Genomic DNA, 27,366 nt, shown 5'->3' on the forward strand with positions numbered 1-27,366 from the left:
CTGCAGAATGCCACCATTTAACAATTTCTGAATGATCAGTTACCAGCAGGAATGTCAACATCTCCCTTCGTTTTGTGTCATTACTCCGTTCTACCATGTACACTAGCCTTCCTCCACCTGGTGTCCTTCAGCTGTTCAGACTACAACTCCCATGAGTCTCAGCCAGCATGGCTGTGTGCTGATGTACACTGATACATAGCAGCATAGAGAAAGGTCACTGCAGTGAGCTTGGCTGTACACATGGTGAGCTAGCTGCTAGTTTTAGGTTTGGAATGGCTTCTGGCCAAATGCATGTCCTGCACTGTCCATGCTAACCTTTTCTCACGAGTCCAAAATTGCAAGTGGCATCAAATGCATGGCCACAGATGAAATTGCAACCACATGTTCAATTCTCCCATTCCCTTCCTGATGCCTGTGGCAGCTTAATTCTGTGCTGATGTCATGATCCTTACCCCCCTGCCCCCAAAATCACCAGTGACACTGATAAAAATGGTTTTATGCTGAGGACTTACATTTTCCCCCTCTTTTCTATCAGACGGTCACCCATGTGTAACCAACCATCCATCAACAAAGCGACCATAACAGGTAAGACAACTTAATGTGGCTTGATTTGGTCACACCTTTTTGATGAGATTGTATTGTCTTATAATTCAGTTTTACTAGCAAACCAGAGGTTAAACTAGTCCCTTTCCAGCCCTGGGAGGAGAGGAGTGTGGGGAGCATTTACACGACACGCCCACACACTGCAGCCGGCACACTAACGTGTCATGACACACGGTTTGGAAAGCTTTGGGCCACACCTTTCTATAGTCTGGATGATACATAGTTGGTTTGTAAAATACTTGTAGACGTGTGTTAACTGAGCGCAATGCCTTGGAGTGGTGCTGCATTGAGGCATTGTGGGAAATTAGCATAATGGGCAACTCGCAGCTGTTATTGCCCGTATGCCTGCTGGTCGGGGCAATAATTTCAATGGGAATGAACATGACAGGGAGCCCACCTTGCTGAAACTAAGCCAGAGCTGGGCCTGTTTAGTGCCTGGATGGGACACCACCTGGAAAACCCTTTGTTCTCTGCCTGTATTTTCACTGAGAAATGAAAACTGGGGTATAAATATCGCAAACAAGGAATACAGAGCTCCAGGCCTGCTAACGTATAGCTGGGCCTGCTACCCATAGACATGATGGAATGGAATGTTTATCAGCCAAATGCCTGGTTGCAGAAACGTTTTCACCTGGCGCCTAAAGACATGTAATGAAGGTGGCAGGCAGGTCTCCCTGGGGAGAGCATTCCAAGAACAGGGAGCCTCTGCAGAAAAGGCCCATTCTGTGCTGCCACCCTCCGGACCTCCCATGGGGGAGGCAACTGAAGAAGGCCCTCCGATAATGACCACAAGGTTGCTTGCACATGCGTGGCTGGAGGTGTGGTTATCCTCCAGCAGTCCATCCCAGAGCACAAGCCTGGGGAGGGAAGGGGTGCCAGCTACTTAATCGCAAGAAGCATGTATGTGCAAGTTCTGTGCACCTTTGGAACTACTGTAAGCACGTGCTTAGTCCATAGAGAATTAGAAACTACCCGCCATTTGCCCTCTTTGGTCTGAGTGTGCTCGGGACACCGCTTTTGAAAATTGTATTGGTTACATAAAGTCATGATGATGGCGGTAATCCTCCAACATTCATAGCAGATTGTCGACCCCATTGTTTTCAGTAGCTGAGACTTCAACTTCTGTTTCAATATGTTAGCTTTGCCTCACTTCACCTACCATGGAATAGAACAGCAATATTTGTGTGAGAGAGGGATTGCCCCTTTACACATACCTGGGAGCGAATTAAGTGTTTGCCAGTCTGATGTCTGAACTACGTGCGACACCATTCACACAATTAGGGATGGCCTGACTGGATATGCGCCACATCCATGGGCAGAGGCAATATGCTTCTGAGCTCCAGTTGCTGGAAAACAACCGGTGGGGAGACGACTCTTGTGCTTAGGTCCTGCAGTCAAGCTTCCCATAGGTTTTTGGTTGGCCACTATGTGAAGAGGATGCTGGACTGAATGGGCCAAGAACCTGGTCTCCTTATGTGGCTTTAAAAAGTAGATTCGTATTGTGTGTGGCTGTACCAGTCCGAATCAGGACCTGGTGAGAGAGGTAGGATGCCTTAACCCTCTGCCGCCACCCCATGTTCTTTCTGTGATTGAGGTATCAATTTCTGCAATTTACTTTTTAAAAACCCTTCACTGCTATTGCTAATTGTGCGAACAGCATCTCATCTAGCTTGGCCCTCAGTTACTAGAAAAGCCCATCTTTGAAAATGCTATTGTTGCTAAATCAGTGTAGAAAATGCCTTGGTACTTGTCACAGACAGGAACTCTCAGGTTTATGGTTGTGGTTAACTTTTTAAAGGATGCCCTCGTCTGCGCTTACCACTTAATATTATGCATGATTAAAATTCTGGTCTAGATGAGTCCACAAAGGCGGGTTAATACAGGTGAAGCTTCTTGTCAAACCCCTGAGTTAAAAGATAATTCAGCACCTTCATAATTTACAGAGCAGTGTGAACTGGTGGATGGGGTGTGCCCAGCTCACCTCATCACCCTTGCCTCAAGAAGAATATTGCAGAGCTGGGAAAGGTTCAGAGAGGGGCAACCCCAATGATTAGGTGGATGGGGCAACTCCCCTATGAAGAAAGATTGCCACATTTGGGGCTTTTGAGTTTAGAGGAAAGGCGTGTAAGAGGAGATGTGATAGAGGGGTATATACCTAGTGTGAGAAAGCTCTCACACCAGGGCTTGAACCAGGAGCCCTCTGCATGCAAGGCGAGTTCTCCACCACTGTGCTGTGGCCCTTCTCCATAACACTAGTGTGGCGGAATGGTTAGAATGTTGGACCAGGACTTTGGAGAGCAAGGTTTGAATGCCGCTCAGTCATGGAGCTCAATGGGTGACTTTGGGCCAGTCACCTTCACTTAGCCTGACCTACCTCAAAGGGTTCTTATGAAGATTAAATGGGGGGGGGGGAGGAGACCACCTTGAGATCCTTGGAAGATAAAGGTGGTATAGAAATGTAAGCAACAACAACAACAACAGTAGTAAAGCCGAATGTTTGAAAATTCAGGACAAACTAATGAAAGTACTTCTTCACACCATCAAATATGCTGCTGGGAGAAGTAGCTATGGTCACCAACTTACATGGTTTTTAAAGAGGATAAGGCAAATTCACGGAGGAGGTGGCTATCAGTAGCTACTGGTCACGATGGCTATGCTCTGCCTGCACAGTCAGAGGCAGTAATGCTTCTGAAGACCAAATGCTGGGAATCACAGGTAGACAGAGTGCTGTTGTGCTTTTCTTAGGCATCTGGCCAGCGACTGTGAGAATAGGATGTTGGCCTGGATGGGTTGTTGACCTGATCCAGAAGACTTATCAAATGTTCTCAGCTTCTGTGCCATTCCTGTAACAGCTGTACGCAGCAAAAATCACATACCGCATGCAGTTTTTTTGTTTTGCATTTATTGCATGTATCAGTATGAATTGAACTTATGCTTGGCTAGTCTGGAACCACTCATAGTCTATAGTATGGTTGGTATTAATACCTTTCCCACAGCTGTAGCCAGTGCTTTTTTCTGGGGGGACGCATGCCCCTAAACATTTTGTGAATCTTTGTCCATTTGTCCATTTACTGTATTTATTTTCCCCGATTTCAACTATAAAATGGTGATTTTCTTGAGTCAAAATGAGAGTACCCCTAAACATTTTTTTAAGGGAAAAAAAGCACTGGTTGTAGCTAAGGGTAAGAACCAAACAGCCCCTGAAGGTTTATTGTAGTCCTTTAAATTAGATACCAGCCTGACATTTTCTCTTTGTTTTAATTCCTTGGAGTCCTCAGCAACTTAAAAGACTTGTGTCCATAAGCAATAAGTTGTTTTTATTGCTGCATTGCAACTGCATTGCAAACTAAAAAGTCCTTTAAGGGACTTTTGGAAAAACTCTTTAAAAGGGGAGGCAGTGTGGGACTTAGTACCAATTTTTCTCTGGAAGAGTCACGCAGGCCTCTGTAATGCCTTCCTTCACTTCCGTCAGAAAACCTACCAGTTTTACCAGGCCTAGACTTCAAATTAATGGGTGTGCTTTGGTGCCTGAACGGTTTGGCTCCAGCATGCTGAAGGAAATGCGAAGCCAACCCAAAGCTGTGAGATGTACCAGAGGTTTGGCTCAGATGGTCCTTTGCCTGAACTGGTGGGCCCATCCCTAGTCATAATGCTGCATTTGATGTTATAGGTGTTACCATAACAACAGACTGAGTGGCACAAGCATAGAATCTCTCCTCGGGGCACATAAAACCCTGGTAGTTGTGGCAATGCACGTTATATGAAGGCTGAGCGCCAAGGAAGGCAGAAGGGATGGTGCGGGCTTCCCTCCCCCTTCCTACACCAATTTAGAAATTTGGCGCCAGCTTTCCTCCTCACAGATTATTGCCAGAGGTGTTTGAAGTGCCGTCTTTTGCTGCTAGTAAGTTTCCCTGCTGTTGCTCTACCTCTGCAGGCCAAGGAACCAAGATAGAGAAACAGCTGTACAGGTGAGGTCTCCGTTTGTCTGAGGCCAGAAGGGCAAAAATTAAGAGCAATGCCGGCCAGGGCCAGGAAAGACAAGAGGGGGAATGATGGGAATAAAGGAAGTCTGGAGCCCTTCATTAAGGAGCCCAGAATAGTGAAACACCTCATGAAACCTGATAGTATCTCCAGCTAGTATCTGAATTTTGCCCGAGTATTTTCCATTGGATGTGTGCGCAGAATTGTTACAGAAAAGCTGTAGGCTAAACAAGGCAAAAATTTGGGAGATCCATGACTGATTTGTTTATTTTTAATTCAAATCGGCTGTGGTGGGAGAGGGCTTGGCGCAGGGGAGCTGTACTAAACCCTTTCCCCTAAGGGCTTCTCCCGATCTAAATTGCTGCCCTGGAGCTTCTATTTCCACCGCAGTCTACCCGCTGGTGTGCCCAATAGCATTCTCAATCGGGGGGTATCCCTTTTCTTCCGATCCATGACCACCCCCACTTGCTGACCCCATTTCCCTCTTCTGTTGTTTGTACTGGTGGTAACTGCAGGCTGTGAATAGCACCACACACAACACGCCCCGGCTGTGTATCTTCTTTAAAATCTTTCTGACTTGCCTTCTTTGCTCTCTAGCCAAAAAGGTGTTTCCCCCTTCCAGTGAGTCATAGTTTAGGTTCACCGAAGCGTGCTTATTAAATAAAGCCTTCGGTGGATAATACACGTTGGGCACAGTCCAGCCAGAGTTAAGCACTTTTAAGCCTCATTTGTTCTCAATGGTAGAAATTTAAACACTTGGTTTAACTCTCCCTTCAGACCAATGGGATTCTGATGCTTGACTTTGACTGGATCAGGCCCATGATTTGCACTGAAGCAATCAAACAAAATGCTAAGGCTTAAGGAGGTTTCATTAAAGTTTCTTTTTCATTGGCATTTTCCCAACTGCCACTGTGACTTATTGGGTATTTTCTGTGCTCAGCTCAAAGTGCTGATTTTGACCTATAAAGTCTTTGGTGGTTCAGGACCCCACTATCTCAATAATAATAACAATAATGACCATTTCCCTCACATGGACCAGCTCAGACTCTGTGATCTTCATCAGATGCCCTTTTCTATGTGCCTCACCTGAGGGAGGTGATGGGGGTGGATTCAGTTTGTCTCTAATAATAATAATAATTGTTAGTCCACTATTTTTATTATTTCAAGGCTGTGTAGGCTGTGTTCTTTGCCATCAGGATAGTGCCTAAATGTGGCGTATATCCAGGAAAAATGCCATTCAAATCACTTAATTTTTTTTAAAAAAATACACCAAAACAAAATGCAGCTTGCTTAAAACCTAGCCAAAGAAAAGATGAAAAAACATGTGCAGCAGCCAGAAAACAAGCATAAAACAACTTTGGAAAAAAGTTGCACTTTGGCTATGCACCGAAAATCCAGCAGATGAATAGCCAGGCATGCTCCTCTTAGCGGAGTATTGCACTGTGTGGCACTGTGCTCTTACAGGACTAACTTCCGTACAAAACAGTGCATGGGGCATCACTCCCCACATAGATATAATGGAGCAGGAAGGAGGGGTCCCTAAGGTGCACAGACCCCAGTCAGTATTGATTAATTTAAGCCCCAAGTGACGGCATTGAGCTTGGTGGTATAAAGCAACTGATGCCACCACTTGTGAGTTAAATTCAAGACAAATGATTCCCCACACACACACACACATTTTAATGTGTTCATCAGCTTACCAGTACCTGGATATCTGGACTATCAAGACGGTTTCTTGTGAAGGGTTCCCTGATCCACTAATTCATACTGTTGCTCTCCACCGTGATCTCTGAGCAGTGTGAGATTCCAGGGGTTGCAGGTGCTTGCCTAGGGTTTGGGTTTCCTTTGGAATGAGGGAGAACAGAAATATTTGGTTTATTTACACACATATGCAACCTGAGCCTACGATGGAGGGGCTTACAGCATTAGCATCCCAAGAGGGGTCTTGCTTTTCCCATAGCGACAGCCTTGGATTCAAACAGAAATCAAGCACCGCTCTCACTCACTTCCAGCTGCTTTCAGCTTCTAGCCCCAAAACTCATAACAATACAATCATCTTGGCAATGCTGTAAAAGGTGTGTCTATTTTTAAAACATGCCTTTAAGCTCTAATGATCAGTGGCTATCATTTCTGTATCTCATTCAATTCCCACCTTACAATTTTGTATGCACACTAACTAAGGTTTCACCCCTTGCCATCTGATGGCAGGGGCTCAAGTACACGAAAGCTTATGCCATAATACATTTGTTAGTCTTTAAGTTTCCATTGTCTCTCGAGTCTGATGGATGCCAACCAACCTTTAAAGTGCCACAATACTCTTTGTTGTGATTAAAGGCAAAAATGGACTGCAGCCCGCAGCATTCTCCAGAGTTAATATGCAGTCACTGTGTGCCTCTTCCATGGCCATAGATTTTCAGTTTAAAGGCTAGGGGAGTGAAATTGCACCACCATTTTCATTTAGGGCCCTCCCAATGAAACCAGCTTCTCCCAGTTGAAAGCAGCTGTGTGGTGTTCTCTTCCACCACCTCAGACTTCAGTTCAGCAGAAGTAGGAAGAGAGGTTGCCATTGCGCATAGTACTGTCCAGAATAATTGGGAAGGGTGAACGCTGAAAATGGCAAGAACTGCTCTTCCTGCCTCTCCTCTGTCTGCTGTCTTTTTATAAAAATACATTTTTCAACCTTTGTGATTATGCCAAAAGTCTTGAAAATATGTGCCTGTGCTCAGACTGCAGAAGGCAAACAAAGTATTATTATGTCGGAATCTTAGAGGTCTATGTCATTCTTACACTTCAGCTTTTCATCAACTAACACAGGCCAGTTTGTTCACAGTCATCTCTTCCTCTTTCTGCCCTCTCTTTATTCTCTCTTTTTAAAATTATTTTTATTAATTTTCCAAATCATTACAAATCAAACCAAATTACTTTAATTTAACGCTCTTTCTAAAAATCAGGTTTCCCGTTCCTGTTGCAAACATATGCCCTCTCTTTATTCTCTTCCCAGTTGTTAAAACTTGGACTTTAAGTTCTTCAGGACTGCCACTGTCCTGTTCTTTATTTTTCTGGCAAATGTAATAATAATAATAATAATAATAATAATAATAATAATAATAATAATAATATATTATTGGGCGGCTTCCAACAGAATATTAAAAACATGATAAAACGTCAAACATTAAAAACTTCCCTAAACAGGGTTGCCTTCAGATGTCTTCTAAAAGTCAGATAGTTGTTTATTTCCTTGACATGTGGTGGGAGGGCGTTCCACAGGGCGGGCGCCACTACCAAGAAGGCCCTCTGCCTGGTTCCCTGCAGTCTCACTTCTCGCAGCGAGGGAACCGCCAGAAGGCCATCAGAGCTGGAGCTGCTAATGTAGCTGTTTGACTTCACCCCTGGAGGAGCGCTCCATTGTCTCTCATGACGGATGGATGCCAACAATATGGCTGCAGTAGAAATTGATTACTTGAGTAAAAGAAGGGCACTTTCTTTTTGCCTTCTCCACTTGCATAAAGGTAAAGGTAAAGGTACCCCTGCCCGTACGGGCCAGTCTTGACAGACTCTGGGGTTGTGCACCCATCTCACTTAAGAGGCCAGGGGCCAGCGCTGTCCGAAGACACTTCCGGGTCACGTGGCCAGCGTGACAAAGCTGCATCTGGCGAGCCAGAGCCGCACACGGAAACGCCGTTTACCTTCCCGCTAGGAAGCGGTCCCTATTTATCTACTTGCACCCAGGGGTGCTTTCGAACTGCTAGGTTGGCAGGCGCTGGGACTGAGCAGCGGGAGCGCACCCCGCCGCAGGGATTCGAACCGCCGACCTTTTGATCGGCAAGCCCTAGGCGCTGAGGCTTTTACCCACAGCGCCACCCGCGTCCCTCTCCACTTGCATAGCAAATAGTAAAATACACTTAAAAATCCACGAGAGGGCAGCAGAGAGTAGAAGATGCCTTTCTTGTAGCACTTACAGCTGCTAATTCTGAATTTCTGCAGTTTACTGTGCCTTGACAATAGAAAACTGGAGAGGTTTAGTGGCCCAACATGGTTTTGAACAAAGCAGTGCTTGTAGGTTCTCCCTCCTCAGTGCCCATCTCCATGTATTTTAAATACAGAAAATAAAACTGCTTTGCAAAATGCATAGGATCTATTCCACAACCTAAGAATGCTAGGCCCCACTGGAAATTTACTCTTTAAATATCCACACTGCTGGATAGGTGACTTTTGTGAAATCCAGTTCTGGAGAGGAGCAGCTGAAGAGGTTGACTTTTCACACACCATCATAGGTGTAGCAGTTATCATGCTTTGAGACCAAGCCATGCATATGTTATTGCTGATTTAAGTTCCAAAGTGCTATCATTTATTTTATTTATTATTTCACAAGGCTTATATTCTGCTTAACTGTAAGAAAACCTCAGAGCAGTTTACAAAAGAATAAAACAAAACAATTATTGTTTAAAACAGTCAAAAGGTAATTAAAGTTAACGATAAGCTAAACACCAAATTAAAAACACAGGACAGATCCTATAATTAAAACCGTTTTAGCAGTACAGTGAAGGCACCAGCCTGATGTCTGTCTTGAGAATCACAACTATCAATTCATCAATTTCTCTTTCTCCTCAAACAAACTTTGTTCAGGTGTGTCAGATTCAAAGCTACCGAAGGTTATTTGCTTGTTCGTTTCTTAAATGGCAAAGGGCATGAAAATGTGGGGATTTCTTGCTCAAATATAGGGGGAAAATGGGGGGGTGATATTTAATAGAAATAAGAAGAACGCTGGTGGATCAGAGCAATAAACTATTGAGTCCAGCATCCTGTTTTTCGTTGTGACTGTCCAGGTGCATGTGGGAATCCCAGAATTCAGGGGAATTTAGAGAGATCTGGACATTCCCTGAGGCTGTTATCACCACTGATAGACCTGACCCCCATAAATTTGTCTAACCCCACTTTAAATCTATCTAAGCTAGCAGTCATCACTGCATTGTTTGAAGAAGCCCTTCTTTTGTCTGCCTTGATGAATGTTAAAGGATTACAGCTGTGTGGGTTTTGTTTCTGTTTGTTTTTTTGTGAACTTCTTGCTGTATTTGGGAAACAGGAAATAACTCAGAGGTCAAATTGTGCAAGGGACTACTAGCTTAGCCTGGCTTGTTAAAATTCCCCTTCACACTAAGCCCTTTTACCAGGAGCCTTTACTGAGTAAATTAGTTCTCTGAAGGTCCGCAAAAACTTGACAGGGGGAAAGGGTGGCCTAGAGGGGAAGCCTAGCGTAGTGTGTGCCAAAACAAATGACCGGGAAATTCTCCCGAAAACAGTTTGACATAAACCAAGTTGCACAGCCTGACCAAACATTATTCACGGGGTGTGGAAAGGTCTGACACACAGAGGAGAGAGATCCAGCTGGGACAGGATCCAACCGCGGAGCTGGGAATGCATTGCAATAGGTGGTGTGTTTTGTTTTGTTTTTTGTTTTAAAAAGGGAATGACTGCCGCGAATGCAAGCGGGACGGAGGAAAGGGAAACTGCCAAAGACATGGGAAGCAGAGAAAAGCGTGACTTATTTTGTTGAGCAAGAAAGAAATATGAAGCACGGCTTCTCCCTTGTATGTAGCAGAGGTTCAGAGAGAAGGTTGTCTGAGGACACCGCAGAGTGGGCAGTCCCCTTGGTCAGACTCCGTTCTGCATCTATCATGTTACCGAGCAGGGCTTTTGATGATGGAACTGTGTGTAATATCCCGGGCCTTTCACTTTGATGGGTAAAATGTTCCAGATGTTGATCCTCATCTACTGCATGAGGACATTCTCTCTCTCCTTCCGCCCCGTCCCTGCTGTTTTCCATAGCGCTGGTTTCTCTGCCACAGTTTCTCTGGGTTTGCATTTGCAAGAAAGAAACAGCAGTAAAAGTTTTTGTTTGCTAATTATTTCTATTTGCTTAAATTGCAACGATTGCTCTTTGTTTGCTCATTGTTTCCTGCCATTTTCCGTGTGAAAATCGGTTTGTTTGTTTAAACTGTATTTGTTTTGTAGAGAAATAATTGAAGTAAAATGCATACTGAAGAGCTGACTCCGCTCTCCGTAGGATAACGTGCTAGAGGTTCTGCTCCTGAAAACCCTTCCCAGAACTTTGATATTACTTTTGAGTGTTGTTTCCAGCTTTTGCCAGGGTTCTTTCCTCCATGCCCCGGCCTGACCCTGTTTCAACTGGAACATCTAACAGCTTAGAACTGATTGGCTGCAGTACTCTAGATAAAACTGCTGAGCCACAATATTTTATTTTGCTAGTAAAATGTCATGTGATTTCAAACTTAACGACTCCCATCTGTAGAGCTTGGGTGGCCGGCTGAAAAAGTGGACAGGCCTCCTGCACCTTCATTAATAGGTTGTGCAAAAGAGGGGCATTTCAGCAGGGCAGGAGCGGCTTCTCATATGGCCCACCCAGAGAGCGGCTGGCGATGGGAGCAGTAGCAAGCAGATGCCCATGTCAGCAGTATGGTCCAGTATGTCCACCAGAGCTGGTGCTGGTTGCTGCAACCTTATTTCGTATTTTTAGAAGCATTTTGTGGTCAGGGAGTGGCCAGCTGGCTACATACTTCAAGGGTGGATATTTTTTTGGGGGGGAGCTAAGGTCCAGCGTAACCCATGGGCAATCTTCGGGGGGGGGGGGCTGCATGTCTCAGTGGGTGTGGCCAAAGGGGGCGTGGCAAGGAATGCTGCTTGCAAGGCTGCCTTTCCAAAGGCTGTCCCGGCAGCTATTTTACACTCTTTTACAGAATTGTTGCCGCTGTTGTTGTTATTTCTTAGTTGCTTGTTACCCCAAGGTCTCAAAACAATTTGCAACACATTTACACACACACACACACACACACACACACACACACACACACACACACACATATACACACACACAGAGAGCATAGCATTTTTTAAAAAAATCCATTAATTCAATATAGATGCATGAAAACATGAAAAAAATATCCCCATAACAGCCCCCTAATACAAAGAATATAATCTCAGTCTATCAAAAAACCGAACTATTGTTTTCAGGGTTTTTTAATTAAAAATTGCAAACTTTTTCAAAAAAAACAAACCACCATCAATTTTTGGACTACAATTCCCAACCATCCATGACCACTGACAAGGCGCATCCCAGTGAGGAACCTTTAGGAAACATAACGGGGGGACCCTTCAGAAATATTTTAAAAATGAAAAGGAGGTATTTTGGAGACCCACAATATTTTGGTATCAAAGCAGGGACCTGTTGTAGCAGTGGTGAAGAAGGAGGAGGAGGAGGAGGAGGAGGAGGAGGAGGAAGAAGAAGAAATGCAGGTGGAGGAGTTGAGCCCCCCACAAAAGATTCTTCGGGGGGGGGGCAGACGTGGTTTGGCTTGGCATGAACAAAGGCAAGCGCCTGCAAATCCTCCCATATATATAACATTGCCCCAGGGCCATCCCATATGCCCTGCTGCCACAAAACAGTGTTTCTGGAGCAGTATTTGATGTTTTGGTTCAGGCCTGCACCACCTGTGACTCACCAAGGCAAATGCAGCCCTCCAGCCATGCATGGCAGCTGCTAAAGGGCCGGGAACCTCCTGATTTTGCTACCTGTTGGGGCATACCAAAGAACAACAACAACAAATCCAGGGAAAACTGTATGTCAAGCACCTGGCAAGCCGCAGGACACGCAATGGGTGTGTGTGTGTGTGTGTGTGCATGTGCAAGTGTGCATCGAAACTCACGGCTGGGATATATCTGATTGCCCTTGACGGGGAAATGCAGTCATATAACACAGTGACTTAAATCTGCCCTGTGTAGCTTGTGTACTGCAGCTGGAAACAATACATGCAGGATCGGTTTGGTGCATTTATTCTTTAATCCTTTCGTCACCACACCATAGTGGTGAATACTTCAAATTTTTTATTTTGCTCGTAAACATAAGCAGTCGAGCTTTCACCAGCTCTTCTCTGCAACCGAGAGCCAAATATTGGTTGCAATGGAATGTCTTGAGAAGTGTGAGAACACATGTCCACGTCAATGCTTGTGCCTAGATTTCAATGTAGAGCTTTCAACTCGAGGAGGAACTTCATCAGCCTAATGGCACATGCATAGAACTGAGCAGGGCCATAGCTCAGGGACAGAACACGTGCTTGGCACGTAGAAGGTCACAGGTTCACTTCCTGGCAGCTCCGGTTCTTTTCTTTTTTTTAAGGAGGACAGCGGAGACCTCTGGCTGAGATCTTGGAGAGCTGCTGCCAGAGTCCTACCTCACTCATAAAATTTGGTGGCGTCCAACTAGTCCAACCCCTTGCAATGGAATATGCTGTTGTCCCATACGGGGATCGAACCTGTAACCTTGATCCTATCAGCACCATGCTCCAAGCAACTGAACTATCTGTGTGTGTTTAGGCTACTGTGCAAAGGTAAAGTTTATGTTTGTTGCTCCACCCACTTTTGCCTCTGGCTCCACCCACCACCGTCTGCTGGAAGGTTGTCCAGTAGGGAATGCAGCCCTTCAGTTGAGCAGGGTCTCCCCACCCCTGCCTTACGTGATCTAACATTCAACAGTTGGGCTTTTGGAACATGCAAGTGGCCACCTTTGGAGATCCCTGCAGATCTCTTCCTCCAGATTGATGCTCCGTTGAGCATTCCTGGAGAGCAGCGTTGTCCCAAACTTGGGTCTCCGGCTGTTTTTGGACTACAATTCCCAACCATTCTTAACCGCTGGTACTGCTAGGCAGGGATGATAAGAACTGTAGTCGAAAAACAGCTGGAGACCCAAGTTTGGGAAACACTGCTGTGGAGCAAGGATGGGGCGCCTGTGGCCCTCCAGATGTGGTTGGACTCCCAACACCCATCAGAGCCGGCCACCATGGTCAATGATTGGGGTGGAGGATGCTGGAGAAGAAGAGGAGGAGGAGGAGGAGGAGGAGGAGGAGGAGGAGGAGGAGGAGGAGTTTGGACTTGATATCCCACCTTTTACTCCACTTAAGGCGTCTCAAAGCGGCTAACATTCTCCTTTTCCTTCCTCCCCCACAACAAACACTCTGTGAGGTGAGTGGGGCTGAGAGACTTCAGAGAAATGTGACTAGCCCAAGGTCACCCAGCAGCTGCATGTGGAGGAGTGGGGATGCGAACCCGGTTCACCAGATTACGAGGCTACCACTCTTAACCACTACACCACACTGGCAATCCACCCATCTTTGGAAGGGAAGGCATAGGGGAAGGGGAAAACAAATGACCCATTGCACTGGGCCTCCCTTGCCCGAGTTCGTCATTAGGGTTACCATCTTCCATCCAGGCCTCCATACTTAGGAAAGTTTGCTTCCAGAGAGCAGATAAGTAGTTCTTTTGAATCTAAGAGAAGGATGCTCTCCTTGCTTTTATCATAGTGAAAGAAGTTGAGAGTTAACATAGACCAAGAGGAAAATCCAGCTCAGTTTCTGAGCCTGAGCTTGGTTCCTTCTGGGGTTCCAGTCTGGCCTCGTCACTTGACATCTCCTGTCTGTCCCCTTCGTTCATGGAATAATGAGCCGTCGGCAGTAATGAGTCAGCAAAAACAAGTTAAGATTTTCCAGATGGAGCCTCATTTTGCGAACATGTGGTGTTTTCAGACAAATACTGCCAGCCTGTTATAATTTGTTTAGCCCTTTTTGGTTTCCCTTGCTTTATGAACTTTTAGAATTAAGTGCCAGCTAATTACAGAGGTTGGGCAATCGCAGAACATTGCAGAGGAAAGGCGACAGCTTTCCTGCACAAAATGGTACATCATGGACTGTGGCAGATGGGGAAAAGATCCCCAAGGTGGCAGGCAGGCTTGTTTAAGTCCAATGGATCCTAACATCTACATGCATTTTCCACTAGGGCTGCGATCCTGCCAAGCAGGTGTGAGGAATCTCAAGCCTGGGGTGGGAGTATGGGCTGAACGCAACTCTCCAGGCCTCTTTGCCTGGCTCTTCTCAAGTCACTGCCCTCCCAGAAGCACCCAGAGTCCTTTGCCTGGCTGAATTGTGCCCTTAACTCCTGATAATGCCCCTTGCTTGCCTGGACAGAGGATGCAGAGGGATGTGTGAGGGTGTGCAGAAACTAGCCTGCAGTTCAAAGGAAGTATTTACATGGATTGCTCTGCTAACATTTGCCCCTGGCCCCACCCACCATTGGCATATACCCCTTGGAAAGTTGCCCAAAAGTGATGCTTGGTTCCCCCTTCCAGCTGTAATACTTGGGAGCCAGTCCCCTGGAATTCAGTAGAGTTTACTTTTCTGTGCAGATAGGTTTGCAAAGTGAGTTGGTGATGCTTAGAAGTATGTCCGTGTCCCCTTTGTTCCCCATACAACGCACAGGCTTATCCCGTTCTGTCCTCAAAACCACCCGGTGAGGTTTCTCGGATAGGGTGGCCGGTCCAGGGTCACCCAGGGAGGTCTTTTGTTGAGGAGGAACTCAAACCCAGATCTTTCCAGCCCCAAGCCAAGCAGTCTATCTGCCTCTCCACACTTCTTCCCACTATTATTAACACAAGTTCAGATTCTTTAACACAAGGTTTTCCAATCTGGGTTGGCAGTCTTCCTTAGAGAAATCCGTGTTTTAACAGCGCAGTCTTACGCATGTTTTCTCAGAAGCAACTCCAACAAAGCTCATGGAGAATTAATTCCAAAAAGATGTAAATAATAATAATAATAATTTATCATTTATACCCCACCCATCTGGCTGGGTTTCCCCAGCCACTCTGGGCGGCCCCCAACAAAATAATAAAAACACGCTAAAACATCAGTCATTAAAAACTTCTCTAAACAGGGCTGCCTTCAGATGTCTTCTAAAAGTCAGATAATTGTTTATTTCCTTAACATCTGATGGGAGGGCGTTCCACAGGGCGGGCGCCACTACCAAGAAGGCCCTCTGTCTGGTTCCCTGTAACCTCACTTCTCTCAATGAGGGAACTGCTAGAAGGCCCTCAGGCGCTGGACCTCAGTGTTGATGGGGGTGGAGACGCTCCTTCAGGTATACTGGGCAGAGGCCATTTAGGGCTTTAAAGGTCAGTACCAACAGTTTGAATTACAACAGGAATTGGGAACATCTGGCCCCTTGGACCCCTCCTTCCACCCCTGAGAATTCCCCTCTGGCCCTTCTCCTTCCCCTCACAACACACTTGCCTCTAGGAGGCAACACATCTCTCTAAGATGGAGAGATTTGGAGGGAGATGTAGAAAACAGTATATTTATGTAGATGGAATATAGCCTTCCATATAAAGCAAAGAGCTATTTCCATTGTTCAAGCCACATTTGCATCTGGCACCTTCCACGCACCTCAAAAGGTTAACCAGAAATGAATGTGAGCCACAGGCTGAAAAAAGGCTTCCCAGTCCTAGTGTCTACATAGGATTGCCGCCTTAGATGTTAACAATGCTTTGGAAACAATTGTGGAGAGTGAATGTCACCTTTCCCAGCAGAGTGGAAATATTAATACAGCAACAGAACATCAATTTCTAGTCCATCATCACAGAGAACAGAAATAGAACTGTATTTCCAAGCCAATGTTTTAGCATGGAAATTCGCCTTCAGATGTCTTTGGGATTTAGAACACTCTTTGAGAAAAATGATGTTTGAGATAGACATTATTTTCTTATTAGATTTTTTTTCTCTCCTGTATTTCAGTGAAATATATTCAAAGAGGTTTGTAACTCCCCCATCCCCAAAAGTACAGTACACAACAACACCCATTCAAAAAATATAAATGCAATCACAAACATAAAAACAATTGGTGGTAGTCAATCAAGTTTTCTCAGGGCTGAACCATTGAAATTAATGAACATGTCTGTTGTTTTCAATGGGTCTACACTGAGTAGAATTTAGCTGAGGGCCATCCAATAGACCCAATTCCTAATGTGTTCCTTGTATAGGAGGCAGAAGATCACTCAAACATTAAAAGCTGGCTTGAATAAATAGGCTCTCAACCCGTAGCTAATAAATCTCCCACAAGCGTTTTCCACGGTTTTGGTACCACCACCAACAGTTCCTGTCCTTTGTTATCCGCTCAATGGTAGAGAAGGCTCCCTGCTTCGGACTTCACCCTCCAAATCCTGGAGAGTGACAGGCATAGAAATGCAGGGGGTGGAGCTTAGCACACCAGGGCCAGACCATCTATGGGGCAGACTGAGGCACCTGCCTCAGGCAGCATCATACAAGGGGTGCCTCTCTGCTGCCACTAGAGAAGTGAGGATAAGTGGCTGTGGTGGCTTCTGGGTTCCAACCAGATATTTTGAGAGCCATGTGAGATCATACTTGAGAGCGCCCTGCTTACTAGCATCTCTGGAAGGTTGTGTGAGGCCTCCTCGTGATCTCGTGGGGCTCTTGTGAAATCTCGCTGGAAGCTGCAGCCATGTGACCCTGGTAAGGAAGTCTTTAGTGGGGCAGGTGGGCGGCACTTTCCCATTTTGCTTCAGGTGGTGAAACAGGATGAGCTGCCTCTGTCGTGCGCCCTACTCAAGTGTCGGCATCACGGCCGAATAGGGTGTGGGTCTTTGTTGTGTATAAACTTTGCTGTTTGGTCAAGACGTACATATCCCACCTTTCCTCATAAGGAATTCAAGGCTGCTGAGAACAAAATCGCACCATAATGAAGCCGTTTAAAATATTGATGGCACAGCTTTAACTACACCAGTTATTAGGGCACAAAAACAGTGCTAGTAAAGAAATGAACAGTACTCCAGTACTCCAGTACTCCAGCAGAATGAACAGTACTCCAGCAGTAATCCAGCAGATTAAAAACCAATACAACAAAACAGCTGCCTATAAAACCAAAAGCCGTCTTGAAAACGAATAATAGTTTCATTAGTTTCTGGAAAGCCATGAAAGAAGGCCCAGGACATGCCTCCCTCTGGGCGGAGTCCCAGAGTCTAGGCACAGCCACAGAGCAGGATTTCTCGCTGCTCCCATCCAAGTGCATATTGGGGGGGGGGGGGGTTGGATCAGGACTTGAAACGTCATCGCCAGTACCATGAATTGTGCCCAGAAGCAAATCACAAGCCAGTAGGACTGTTTGAGCGAGGGATTCACATGCTCCCTATATCCTGCCTCCGTTAACAATCTGGCTGAATTCTCGACCAACTGTGGTTTCTAAGTACTCTTCAAAGGCGGCTCTGCATAGGCTGCATTGCAGTAATTCAGGCATCGTATAACGAAGGCATGCGTCGCCATGGCCGGATCTGCACTCTCCAGACCAGGCATAGTTTGCGCACCAGTCTGCCTTGCACCAATTACGCCTAATCTCCTGTGTGCATTTGACCTCTTTGCAAGAAGACTTATTGTAGTAGAGTCCATAAGCGTCACCTCTGGGATAGATCAAAGGGGCTGTTATTACATCAGAACCTGCATGAATTGGGGGTATATAGACGAGCTTCCAGCTGTCACTCCTTTTCATGTGGGATTCAATCACATAGCAGTAAATTCAGGTTGTGTAATTACAGCTGATTGAGAGGTCTTGTGCAACAAACCCGCTTCCCCAGAAATTGGAATTTTTGCGATAAGTGACGGGAAAACGAAGCTGAAAGTTTGGCACAACCCTTGCTTTGATGCAACCATCACCCAACCTGCCCGCAAACAAATGAGAATGGATGTTCTTTAAATAGCCAACACCATCCAATTTCCCTGCAAACACATCAGGATGACTGCTTTATAAGCAGGTCTTCTGGGTGTGCTCAGGGGTCTTTCATACATACATAGCCCTTGCAGAGAAAACTTATGATTCTCCTGCTGTTTTGCTTTCTGCTTTTTCAAACCCTTGACATTTTGTCACATTCCCGCTTCTAGCTGGAGCCACACAATAGGGATTTAATTGTGTTAAAGCCTCATGCTGCCTTTGTTCTTTCTGGTCTTACGTGCTGCAGACACTGCAGTTCCACGTCACATCTCCATCTATGTATATAAATGGCCTTGACCTTTCTCACTGCGCTGCTAATTCTGAATATGTACTTCCACTTTGAGATAGTTACCCCCACCCCCCGCTACTCTGCCAAGCATTCAGCGGTGCTGTTGTCACACTTGCACAAAACCTGAATGCTGTCGTGCCAGGCATTTTCACAAAACAGCAGTCTCCATATGCACCACTGAAATTAAGTGCAGTGGTGGGCGTCTAGAACTGGATCCCAATCTCACTGAAGGTTCTTCAAATCAACTGACTTAAATCTTGTTCTGCAGGCACATGTGTGTAGGTTTGCATCTTATCATGAGATAAAGTGCCCCATTTTAAAACCAGTAGCTCTGGGCTCAATCAGTTTGCGTTAGTCGTGAATTGAACATGGCTGCAACGTGCTTCTGATATCTGTGTTCAAAGAATGCTAACGTGTTTGGAGAAGCAACTGTGTTTCGGCTGGCATTTAATGAGTAAATCACATGGGGATAAAGGCATGGCAGTGTCAGACCCTCTGTTTAACAACCCCTTGGAAAGCACAAATGCATTCCATTGCCTGTTCTCTGTCATTTGTTTTCTTAGTTCTAAATGGCATGTATAAACAATAAATCCTCCCATTGACTACGATATTATACAGTTCAGGTGTAAGTCTGGATGCAGGAGAGATGGCTGGGATCTTCACAAACCAATGTTTTAAATTTAATGCATCTTTAGGAAGCCACATTCTTGGGGGAAACATCTATAACAACAACCCAAAACAGCAAACGCTCCACGTGCCCGACGGAGGAAGCTGATTCAACTGCTAAAACTGGGTTGGGTTTTTAAAGAACACCAAATTAGTGAAAAGAGATAATGAAAATCAACAGAGAGTAGAAATGGATCTCTTTCACTGGAACATGAAAGCAAAATCCAGCATTGCCATGCCAGCATCCAGGCAGGAATTCCTTTTCACTCATCTGAGAGACCTGAGACCTAGAATGTGCTGTAAGAGAAGCTCTGTCACCTGAGAGACAAGCGTGCTGATGCTAAGGAGCTTTAGGAAGGGGAAAGGAAGGCATTATATAAGAGAGAGGGGCTAATTCCCCGGCTAAGGTTATCTCTTTAATTGGGCAGGTTTCTGCACACATCCATATCCTAAACTCTGAGGTCACAGAAATCTAAGCTAACCTGAATGTGCCAGTTATGTGTCTACCAACGTTTGATAAGGTGAGCATTTGCAAATAAGGGCATTTGTGGTCCAGGTGTGGTCATGCCACATTTATGGGGTTTTCAGGACTTAGGTAAAGGTACCCCTGCCCGTACGGGCCAGTCTTGACAGACTCTAGGGTTGTGCGCTCATCTCACTCTAGAGGCCGGGAGCCAGCGCTGTCCGCAGACACTTCCGGGTCACGTGGCCAGCGTGACATCGCTGCTCTGGCGAGCCAGAGCCGCACACGGAAACGCCGTTTACCTTCCCGCTAGTAAGCGGTCCCTATTTATCTACTTGCACCCGAGGGTGCTTTCGAACTGCTAGGTTGGCAGGCGCTGGGACCGAGCAACGGGAGCGCACCCCGCCACGGGGATTCAAACCGCCGACCTTTCGATCGGCAAGTCCTAGGCGCTGAGGCTTTAACCCACAGCGCCACCCGCGTCGCTTTTCAGGACTTACCGGTATATAAAATAGTTCTATATGCCCAATAGAAAGCATTCTGACCCGTTTGCCACCACTGCCTACATTTTAAGCTTCCCCCAAACCTGGAGATTTCAGAACATCAGGAGTTCAAAACCCACTAGCCCAACTTGCCGAAGCCTTGTTTTTAGAGAAACAAATAATATTGTGCCAGGTACATTCGAGCTCCAAATTTAGCTCCTCCGTGTTTGCAGAATCCTGTATATTAGCGACAAGGGCTGGGGGGGAGGACATTCGTGTTGTAAGTAGCTGATTTCGCTCTTCTTTTTCAGCCACGCATAAACTGCAGCGGTGTTGCTAATTACAATGATTTCAACAGAGCTTTAAAAAAAAAAAAAAGGTTGATTCTCTGTAACCCTTTAAAAAAAAAGCGAGCGCCCCTGCTTATTTAGACTCTAGCAGCCTGGCCGACCCCTTCCACTGGAAGCATCCAGTCCGGAGATTAGCAGAAGCACGAGCCCTCTGAACAAGAGTAGCCTCTGAGGGTTTGGTTTCTGATGTCGCGCTAAGCATGATAAGAATGCCATTGACGTCAGCAGAGGCATCAGCAGGGAGAATAGCACCCCTGCTCTTCAAACCACACCAGGCAATTGCAGCGCTTTTGAAAATTAAAAGCCGCTGCTCGCAGGAGGGGAGGGCCGCTCCGGCTCCAGCTGAACTCTCCAGTTGCTTCTGCATTTCCTGTAAATAAAGCCAGAGAGGGGGGAAAGCTGCAGTGTATTGATGAAGACACTTAAAATCCGGGGGAGAGGCGGTGAAGCAAAGGGGGAGAAAGATAATTTGATATATATATTTTTGTAAGCCCTTTTTTGTTGTTGTTTTCTAGGAAAAACGCAAGCTGTGCCACCCATGTGGGTTGCTGGCTGGAGCTGCTTGGCCACCAAACAAAGCAAATTTCAAATTCCCCTGAATAGTAAATGGGTTGGGGTTGAGTCAGAAAGATGTCAAATGCAGGCATGTACTAGAAGCTATCTGGAGTCCCCTGCACCCCGTTCCACTTTTGAAAAGGTCTCGAAGAAATGGTGCAGTGGATGGTATGTGCGCGCTCCCTCTCTCTCTCTCCCTCTCCCCCCCCCCAAGCCTTTATTCTTGTTCACTGCACAATAAAATAAAATGCCTGGAATCCAGGGAGAATAGAAACTGTGACCATTTCTTGAAATGACCTTGGTGGTTGTTGTTGTTTAGTTGTATCTGACTCTTCGCAACCCCATGGACCAGAGCACACCAGGCATTCCTGTCTTCCACTGCCTCCTGCAGTTTGCCCACGTTTATTCCACAGAACGGGGATGCGGGTGGCTCTGTGGGTTAAACCACAGAGCCTAGGACGTGCCGAACAGAAGGTCGGCGGTTTGAATCCCCACGACCGAGTGAGCTCCCATTGCTCGGTCCCTGCTCCTGCCAACCTAGCAGTTCGAAAGCACGTCAAAGTGCAAGTAGATAAATAGGTACCGCTTCGGTGGGAAGGTAAACGGCGTTTCCGTGCGCTGGTCTGGTTTGCCAGAAGCGGCTTAGTCATGCTTGCCACATGACCCGGAAGCTGTACACCGGCTCCCTCAGCCAATAAAGCAAGATGTGTGCCGCAACCCCAGAGTCGGTCACGACTGGACCTAATGGTCAGGGGTCCCTTTACCTTTTATTCCACAGAACTAAAGGCAAAGTGCATAGTTCTCCCCTCCCCCATTCTTTCAATCACCAACAACATCCGTGCGAGGGTGCTTATGCAGGAAAGTAGTGAGCCAGGCACTGAAAAGCTACCCAGGGTTCAGTTTGTAGGGTTATTTTTTCTGTTTCTGCATGTGCTGTAGAGAGAAGTGAGGGACAGATAGGGCTCATCAACCTGGGCAGGGAGCCTATCTAGGAGAAGGAAAACTCTGATCCTAAACCTCCACTGCCTTGTGGGATATCTGTGAAAGAAGAAATGCTAAGGGGTGAACCCTAGACAAATCTGAAGTCGTGTCCCTAAGATGGTTGCCCAGAGCCTTGTGCACCTCCTTCCAGAAACTCCTGCAGCCAAGCTGGTGCTGAATATCTTGCTCTGCTTTCCTTTGGACAACATCAGTGAGGTCGAGATGGGGGTCTTGTTGTCTGGGCAGCCCAGGACCTCTATACACACTTGCACCCTGGGGAGGCCACTTCAGTGCTGCAAATGCAGCAATTTGATTTTACCCCCAGAGGCACACTCCATTGTCTCTCGATACAGGCGGATGCCAACAAAGGCCATAACAAAGTTGGTTGCCTTGTGAGTTTGATGGCTGAGTGGGGCTCCTCCTAATCTGACGCACTAGCCGCTATACCAGGAGTACAGGGTGTGTGACATGACAGCCGACCACAGTGGTCTGAGTGACATGACCACCCCAACGACTGGCAGAGGATGAGATTGACAGATGAGCAGCTTATGGGCTTATGTCATGAAAGCACCACCTTATCCACCCAAAACAATCCGGATCATGCACACGTTTTTAAGAGTTCTTAATGACCTGGGACGTGGGTGGCTCTGTGGGTTAAACCACAGAGCCTAGGACTTGCCGATCAGAAGGTCGGTGGTTCGAATCCCGCGGCGGAGTGCGCTCCCACTGCTCGGTCCCAGCGCCTGCCAACCTAGCAGTTCAAAAGCATCCCCGGGTGCAAGTAGATAAATAGGGACCGCTTACTAGCGGGAAGGTAAATGGTGTTTCCGTGTGCTGCGCTGGCTCGCCAGATGCAGCTTGTCACACTGGCCATGTGACCCGGAAGTGTCTCCGGACAGCGCTGGCCCCCGGCCTCTTAAGCGAGATGGGCACGCAACCCCAGAGTCGGACACGACTGGCTCGTACGGGCAGGGGTACCTTTACCTTTACCTTTTAATGCTCTAGGAGTTCTTAATGATGCTCTTTGTTTTTGTAGTCATTGGGGCTGCAACAAATAAGAGCAGCGTGAAACTGACTCAAGCATCAAGGCCAGAAAAGATACTTCAAAGGCAGCACTAATGCATCTAATACTTAACTCCAAAGCAGCAACTGAAGGCAAAATCATACCTTTCTGAATCACCTTAGGAGAAAGAGCAGGGTTGGGGTCATGGGCATAGCCAGGGAGCAGCTGCCCCCCCATCAAGTAAATAAATAAAAAGACTTAACCAGCTGACCAATTGCATTGTAGATAACTTGGTTCTGCCCCCCCCCCCCAAAAAAACATATTGTGAATACAGCAGGGTGATTCCCATAATAAACAAAGCCACTTCCGGACCTGGCCAGGAGGTGGGGTTGCGGCTTCACGCCCACCCCACGTGAGCGGGGGCTGTTTCAGCTCCAGCGAGAGCAGGGGAATCCTGGCCGCATTGTCTGCCTAGCCAGCCAATCGGGTGGCTGGGGGGCGTGGCCTGCCCTATTTAGAGCCGGCGCGGCCGGGGCTCGCCCTCTTTTGCCGGCTAGCCCCCACGTTTTTCCCACCTTCCCTCCCTTTAGGTAGGTCTTCAGCAAATGGGCTGGAGCCGGATAGTCGATAGGACCAGTGCCTAAGCCAATGCCTCTCATTCCTGAATTCAATAAAGTTGTGGCCTAATTCGCCCATTTAGCCTTAATTCTGGCGTCCGGTGTCTTTATTTATCCTTGGTGGGGTGCGGGAACTCGCCACGCAATTAATATGTCAGTGGTAACCACATGTTGCCTGAATTGGGTGTAAAACTCCAGGCAACATGTGGCCAAACTTCCTCAACCATGGTTCTAATAACCATCACTTTGGATGCCCAAGCACACAAAGGTTATTTTATATGGTGGGTTACTTTTCTCCAGAAAAGAAGCACCTCTGGGTTGTTTTCAGCATGCATTGGGAAAACCCACATGTCTCGCTCCCCCTCTCCCTCCTTCCTGTCTACCATACCTCATAGGGGTGTTGTAAGGATACAGTGGGGAAATTCAAGATACAGTGGTACCTTGGGTTACAGATGCTTCAGGTTACAGACTCCACTAACTCAGAAAGAGTACCTCGGGTTAAGAACTTTGCTTCAGGATGAGAAGAGAAATCGTGCTCCAGCGGCGGGAGGCCCCATTAGCTAAAGTGGTACCTCAGGTTAAGAACAGCTTCAGGTTAAGAACAGACCTCCAGAATGAATTTAGTTCTTAACCCAAGGTACCACTGTATGCCGCTGTAAACTCCATGGAGGAACTATACCAATGTAATAAAAGATATGTGGGGAAATCTAAATTGGACTTTTGCTCTGTGGCAGAAGCAAGGCGTAGAACACCATTCAGGTGATTGTTATTGCCGTTTTGGTTCAGATTTCCCAAAGACTTTGCCATCTGGACTTATCCCCTCGTAAGTCTGGGTCGCTTCCTGTGTTTTCCTGCCTTTGCGCTCTGACCTCACACCTTCCTTGCTTCGTCTCTCCCCCCTCTCGCTCTCTTTTCTGCCATCTGTCTAGATTTCCCTTTTCCTGACATTGCTGCCGTATGCAGAATACCATCACGTGGTATCTCCGCTATCCAGAATTCTTTCAGCTGTGCAGTACGTGCTCAGTGTCATCCTTTCGAAACCTCAACTCATTTTTCAAGTGGTGTCTCATAAACATATCCCCTTTGTGCCTTAACAATAGCGCATTTGTTGGTTCTTTCACTGCTTGACCCCCTGGCTGAAAAGAGAGAGGGAAAGCTAAGCATTTTTCTTCGCCAAGATGTTCCCTTGCCTGCACAGGTTTGCACATGTTCAGCGGAGGAGGCAATGCTTATTTCACAGTGTTGTCAGTTGCTTTGTGAGTTTTGTCGATTTGGGGCCGGGAATGGGGGTGCACCAGGGCTTCGTCTTTTATTGGTTATAATTATCTTGGAAAACGCTTAGTATGCCTTATAATCGTTATGAAATAAAACTGCAGATCTGGAAGATGTGATGTACAGGGAGAGAAATCAGCTGAGCAATTCTATATAGGCCTGCTCAATTGTAAACCCCACTGAGTTCAGTGAAGTGTACTCCCAGCCTAGCAGTGCAATCTCTTATTTATGTCTTCCCAGACATATTAAGTCCTATTAAGTTTAATGGGGATTACTATGAGATTACTGGATTTAGGATTGCAACCTAGAAGTAGCAAGTTTTCCCATCATCTCTGACTTTCCTTTCTGGGTTTTTGCTAAGCCCTGTTGTTCTGTGTTTGACGTCAGATCATTTCTTGAATGCCTTCACTGTAAACATGCAAGAACAAGAGAGCGAGAGAGAGCGAAAGAGAGCGCCGTGTTGGTACCTAAACCAGATATATTTCATTATTTTAAAATGCTAAAATATTGCATCATTTCATGACACAAATTTAATTGTAAACCTCACTGAAACCAGCAGTGTTAAGCCTTTATATGATGAGAAAGATGTGCGAACAAAAGCACTAGTGCACTCTGGTCATCTTTCCAATAACAGTAAATGGGATATGCCTGGAATTGTTGCTTGACTCAATAGGCAGGATATGACAAAGATTATTATGGGGAGCATAATAGTTGTTTACAAGGTCTGCTAGCACACTGGATAGTGTTCACGGTGCAGGTTTAATGTTCCGACCAGATTAAAAGATATTAATTTACTTGGTTTTATATTAAGCAATGGAGAAATTAAAACATTTTGTCATCATTTTTAATAGGGAAAAGTGCACTTCCATTATTATTTTTTTAAAAAGGTTGCCTGTCAGTACATAAATATTTTACTTACCATGAAGGCCTGTGATTTTCAAGAGGAAACATGTGCAGAAGCCTCTTGTGTTGACACGACCCAGTTCCATCTTTGTACCATATTGGTACAGCATATTTTTCATAGCTTTGACCTCTATGGTTCAGTGAAGCCTCCTTAGAAGACACTGGACACAATACAAAGTCAGACTGCCTGACCATCTGACCCTTTATTGCCTGGTCTGAAAGTCCCTTCAATCAGGCTCTCAGAAGAACATAAGGAGAACCTGCTAGATGAGGCCTTATGGAGTCCAGCATCCTGTTCTCACAGTAGCCAACCAGAAGCCTGTGGGAAACCAGCAAGTAGGACCCAAGCCCAACAGCAATCTCCCTTCCTGTGGTTTTCAGCAGCTAGTATTCAGAAGCATTACTGCCTCTGACCATGGAGGCAGAGGATAGCCATCATGGCTAATAGACATTGATAGCCTTATCTTCCATGAATTAATTTGTCTAATCCTGGTGGCAGGTCATAACCATCCTGGCCAGTGGTGTACTGGAGTGGAAATACCTGGCTGAAGGATGCGACAATGAGGTTTTCAGGTCCTTTGCTCTGAATGGATTTCTGCTTCAGGTTAGCAACATAAATGTTAGCACTGCTTTGCAAGATTGTTTGCACTCCTGATTAAAAGCTTAGGTTACATTTCAGCTGGCTGAAGACCTTTTGCTAACGCGCAATGTGTTTTGCGCAATGTGTTTTGCGAGCTTGCAGTCAGAAGTAAGCACCGCTGAATTCATTGGCGCTCACTTCCAGATAAGTGCCTGCAGCCATGCTACAAGAGAGTTTAATCCAGGGGTCAGCAAACTTTTTCAGCAGGGGGCCGGTCCACTGTCCCTCAGACCTTATGGGGGGCTGGACTATATTTTTTTGGGGGGGGGGAATGAACGAATTCCTTTGCCCCACAAATAACCCAGAGATGCATTTAAAATAAAAACACACATTCTGCTCATGTAAAAACACCCGGCAGGCCCCACAAATAACCCAGAGATGCATTTTAAATAAAAGGACACATTATACTCATGTAATACTCACGCTGCTTCCTGGACCATCTGCGGGCCGGATTGAGAAGGCGATTGGACCGGATCCAGCCCCCGGGACTTAGTTTGCCTACCCATGATTTAGTCTTTATGATACCAAAGGTCCCTTCCTTGAAAGACCAGTCATGCTTCCTTTGTTTGCATAGTAAAATGTCTTTACACACAGCTGCCTAGATTTTTGCATTCTGGCTTGGTTGTGGGTGCTGTCAAGCAGATCTCCTGCCCTCCAAAATCACACCACTGATCACAACTAGATAAGATATTCCCAGTAGTTTGTGCCACATATTATGAAGTCCTTTGCCAATCACGTGGTGAGTTGTTTGGTGGAATTAATTTTAACTTGCTTCTTATGGGCAGCTTATTTGGAAACACTGAAGCTTTGCTGCAGCTTGTGGAATCACAGGGAAATGTGCACTGGTCTTGAGGATTTTCTCCCAGAGTTTATTTTCTTAGTACCATTTTACTGGTAAGGGATGCGGGTGACGCTGTGGTTTAAACCACTAAGCCTCTTGGGCTTGC

The 27,366-nt window shown here is 46.2% G+C and overlaps 1 protein-coding gene across 11 annotated transcripts in view; it reads left to right on the plus strand.

The window, feature by feature from the left end:
* Positions 1–27,366, plus strand: part of PDE4D (phosphodiesterase 4D) — a 611,966-nt gene that overhangs the window by 503,183 nt on the left and 81,417 nt on the right. For 10 of the 11 annotated variants that reach the window (XM_083703504.1, XM_083703503.1, XM_083703505.1 and 7 more), the window contains one exon: positions 536–585. The exons of the other annotated variant lie outside the window; for it this stretch is intronic. In XM_083703504.1, coding sequence (XP_083559630.1) covers positions 536–585 — 50 coding nt within the window. The remainder of the gene's footprint in view (positions 1–535; positions 586–27,366) is intronic. 11 annotated transcript variants of the gene reach the window in all.

The sequence above is a fragment of the Podarcis gaigeae genome, assembly GCF_964106915.1.
Source record: "Podarcis gaigeae genome assembly, chromosome: 11".
Taxonomy (NCBI): domain Eukaryota; kingdom Metazoa; phylum Chordata; class Lepidosauria; order Squamata; family Lacertidae; genus Podarcis; species Podarcis gaigeae.